At 35.7% G+C, this 4,608-nt stretch overlaps 1 protein-coding gene across 1 annotated transcript; it reads left to right on the top strand.

Moving 5' to 3' along the window:
• Positions 1 to 1,238: 1,238 nt before the first annotated feature.
• LOC145121860 (uncharacterized) lies at positions 1,239 to 2,004 on the top strand. The gene is made up of 2 exons (XM_079057553.1): positions 1,239 to 1,277; positions 1,606 to 2,004. The coding sequence occupies exons 1-2, from the start codon at positions 1,239 to 1,241 to the stop codon at positions 2,002 to 2,004; spliced, it is 438 nt and encodes a 145-aa protein (XP_078913679.1).
• The last annotated feature ends 2,604 nt before the right edge of the window (positions 2,005 to 4,608 follow it).

A 4,608-nucleotide genomic window follows, 5' to 3' on the forward strand; every position in this document is an offset into this window, starting at 1 on the left:
TCGAAGGCAAAGCTTAAAGAAGAATGTAATGATTCATTGGAAAAGGTTAACACTGACCAACCTTCAACATCAAAAGTTCATGACTATCACCATGCGGTTGTTTAAGATAGTCAAACTGATAGTGATAATGATGATGCAGATGTTCCAATTGAACCAGCTATTCCTATAGTTGTTGTTGATCAAGTTTATGAGGAAACAAAGAAATATGAAAAGGTGATGAAGTAAAAAGGTCCTCATTATCTCGAATCGAACCTAGTTGTTTATCCAAATTTCAAATGCACCGATGATGTGGTGTTTCCCAATCAAGTATTTGTCACTACTGGAAATAGAGACAAAGTGAATCATGAAATCAAAAAATTGTTGTTGAAGATAACCAAGGAGTTTCGAAAGAAGGGTTTTTCTCAAATCAAATTACAATTGAAAATACTCCTAACAAGAACTCATCCACTTTTCAAAGGAAAAAACCAAAAAGAACTTGGGAAGTTAAAACAGAAAAAGCAAATGATAACAAACAAACAAATGAACCAGTTTCACAAATCAAAAGACGAAAGCACAAATTTTCAATGAACAAATTCAAAATATTTCAAAAGAAGAAGGAATTTTGATGTTAAAAGCTTGAAACAATGTATATTGGAAAAATAAAAAGTCTTTTAAGAAACCAAAAGATTTGGCACAAAAATCATCTGATCAGCAAACGACTGAACAAGTTCCGACTTTTTCACAAAATAAGTCTTTTACTCAGAACCAACCTGATCAAAACAAAATGCTTTTTCAAGAAGTCATACAAAAGTTTCAAAACCAATTCAAAAACCGAATGTTCAAAAACCATGAAATGAGAATTTTGTTAAAAAGCAACAAAAAAGGAATTTTGTTCCTAATCGTCAAACTGCAAGGTTTTCACAAAACAGTTTTCATAAAAATGGTTTTCAACAAAAAGAACAAAGAAATTATCATCAATTTCAAACTCAAAGACGATTTGCGAATGGACAACAAATTTATAATCGAACATCTGTTGGTTATAACAAACTTTTTCAAAGCCGTTTACAAACCCATGGAACACAATAATTTCCAAAAAGAGATTTTGTAAAACCGGATGCCAAAGACAAGAGAAACGAACCATTTAAACCAAAACCACCTCACTTTCCCAATCCTGATTTGAAGCAACAAGTCAAAGCTTCATTTGTAAAAGGGAAAACTGACTCGAAGAATATCAATCATTGGCTTGAAGGAAAAGGAAAATGATACAAATCAGGAAAGTTTTCACAAGAGGAAATCAGGTATGCCTATGAAAGCTACCTGAACGAGTCACAAACTGGAAGTTCTTAATTAAAGGATTTGAATCCTTCAGTTTGAAAATGGAAAGAAGTTCCTAAAGCAAAAGTTGTGGCCAAACGAACTGCTGATGAAAAAGGGAAAGTCAGTGTAACACCAAAAACAATGAATGATTTCATCTCGATACCTAAGTCAGTAGAAGTTGAGTTAATCGATTGTCTGAAATCCAAAGTTCGAAGTTGGGTGTTAGGATCTTCGTTTCACAATGCATTTCATTCTAATCACCAAGGACCCAAAAAGCCTTGGGGACCTAAATTCTTTAATTGATCGCAGGTATTAAGTAACGATCAATACAATGAAAATTGGTACATTGACAGTGGTTGCTCTCGTCACATTATAGGTCGAAAGGAAAATTTGCAAGATTATCAAAGTTTGGAAAATGTTGGAGTTGTGAAATTTGGAAATAACCAAAAATGCAAGGTTAAAGGCTATGGGAAAGTCACAAATGGCATGTTCATAGTCAATCGAGTGGCTTACGTCGAAGGTCTTAAACACAACTTGGTTAGTGTTTCACAACTCATTATGGGCACTGGTAATCAAGTAGTCTTCGATGAGGAAGGTAGTGTCATTTCGAACAAGGAAACCAAAGAGGTTTTGATCAAGTCTAAGAGGAAAGGTGATATGTTTACTCTCGACACCATCCATTTGCTTACTTTAGAAGGCTTCATCTGATTTGAGCTGGATGTGGCATCGACGACTATTTCATCTGAATTTCAAAAATTTGAACAAATTAGTGGTACATGATCTTGTTCGAGGCTTACCCATTTTACATCTTGATAATGATTCGTTATGTGCAGCGTGAAAACAAGGGAAGCAATATCGTCAAGGTCATCCAATAGCCATCGATTCGAAGATCATCGAACCTTTGGAACTTCTTCACATTGACCTTTGTGGACCTTCGACTGTTGACACTCTCAGAAAGAAGAGGTACATGATATTGGTCATTGTCGATGATTTTTCTCGTTTTACTTGGGTTTTCTTTCTTCTTAAGAAGTCCGAAACTGCTTATGTGATGATCAATTTCATCAAGAACATTGAACTCAGTTTGAGAAAGAAAGTCAGAAAGATCAAAAGTGACAATGGCTCAGATTTCAAGAATCGTGTTCTTGATTCATTTTTAGCTGATCTAGGGATTGCACATAATTTTTCATCACCTTACACACCTCAACAAAATGGTGTTGTCGAAAGGAGAAACAAGTCTCCATGTGAAGCAGCGCGGACTATGCTCGCCTATGCGAATCTACCATAATATTTATGGGCCGAAGCAGTTTCAACAACATGTTTCACACAAAACCGATCATTTATTCATCGTCGTTTTAATATCACCCCATATGAAATCATTAGAAATCGAAAACCAAATGTGAAATTTTTCCATGTTTTTGGTTACAGATGTTTTATCATGAATCTCAAAGATAACCTTTTGATATTTCAGTCCAAAGCTGATGAGGGGATATTTTTAGGATACTCGATGAACTCAGTCGCATATCGGGTGTTGAATAAGCGAACAAGGAAGATTGAAGAAACTTTCAATCTCACTTTCGATGATTACTATGTTAAACGTGTCGAAAAGACTTTTGAACAGAGGCCTATCATCACAAAAACCAATGATGAGTCTGCCATTCCTAATTCGTTCGATATAGATTATGACTTAATTTTTGGTGTTCCTCACATGGCAATTAATCCTGAAGTTCATGTTGATGACAATCAGATTCCTGAAGCATCGAAACATTTAGATGGTTCGACATTAACTCAGGAAGATGCTGATTTAAATTCTACAACAAATTATCCAATACATGTCGAAAGTCACCAGGTGTTGCAAGGTGATTGTTAGGTGCATTTTGTGCACCTTTCTACACACCTTTTACTCCCTTTTGTGCATCCATTTAGCATAGTTGTCTTTCATTTTTCTTTCATTTCATCAAAGTCATGTTAGTCTCTAGAACAACCTAATTTTCACGCTTTTATGGGATTTTTAGGTAAACCGGAGGTTGAAACATGTTTTGGGAGGTCCCGTGAAGCACGGGTGAAGATTCAGGGATGATTGGATGCAAAACGGAAAAGTTGGAAAAATCAAGATTAGACTTGGAAGCAGGAGCGTACACGGGGCGTGTTCGATTTGCACTGAAAAACGGACACAAGGCGTGTTTGACCAAAAAGGAGCTGTTGACCATGCTGAACACGGCCCGTGTCAGTTTAGCCTATTTCGAAATGGGGTGTATTTGACCAAAAATGAGCTGTTGACCATGGTGAACACGACCCATGTCAGTTTAGCCTATTTTGACACGGGCCGTGTTCGACCCAAAAACTGCCTTTTGACAGTTTTTCATATCTTTCATATTACGGGATTAGGGTCATTTTTAGAGATACACATGATATCAGAGCACTATGGGTGAGGGGATTGCGCAGGCTTTTTCAAGGATTTGATCATTTATCATTTGGAAACATTTTTTCTCTTATTTGTAAGTTGTAATTGCGTACTATTTCCATCTTTTCGACTTGTGATCTTGTTCTAGCCATGTGTGGCTAGAACCCTAGTTTCTCCAACTCTATGTTTTGACTTCTTGAGTTGTGATTTCAATCATATGACTTGATGTTTTCTTTTAATTTCTATCTAGTGAATTTGATTTTTCTATAATCAAATGTTTGATTCTAATTGTGATTCTTATTGGCCATTTAAATTAGGGTTAGGTCATTCAAGTTATCTAATCACAAAATCCGTAATTGTTTTGTGAATTGGACTAAGTAACAAGCACTAAATTGATTTCCATTGAATGAATTTAGTGTAAATCTTATTCACACACTCTTACACTCCCGAGCTTGTGAGGAGTATTGGGTGTTATTGGGAACATTCAAATAAAGCTTAATGCAATCTTTTATCTAATTCTAAGAGCTTGTTTAGATTAGGTTAGTAAGGTTAGGGTTAATCAAACTGCTTGTTTTGGTTAATTAATGTGGTGAATGGGAAATGTTAGAGCTTGTTAACACTTTCAAGTACCAACTTAGATAGAATTAAGCAAGCATCTAGTCATCTTTCAATCGCATTGCTATGTTGTCATACATATAGTTGGAGTCCTTACAAATTCTGAATTTAGTTTACTTATTTAGTCGATCACTTGTGTCTTTAAATATTTGTTCTAATCATTGCATTCAAAATCCCCCTCCTTACTATTGGTGACCAAAGTACCTTGCGCAAAGAGGTATAGACTGAGTGTACCGTGTCTCTGTGGATCGACCCCGCTTGCCTTGTACAACCTTTTAGTGCAATATAGTAGTGTT

The sequence above is a fragment of the Lactuca virosa genome, chromosome 6 (genome assembly GCF_052849685.1).
Source record: "Lactuca virosa cultivar CGN04683 chromosome 6, Lactuca_virosa_CGN04683_v6, whole genome shotgun sequence".
Taxonomy (NCBI): Eukaryota; Viridiplantae; Streptophyta; class Magnoliopsida; order Asterales; family Asteraceae; genus Lactuca; species Lactuca virosa.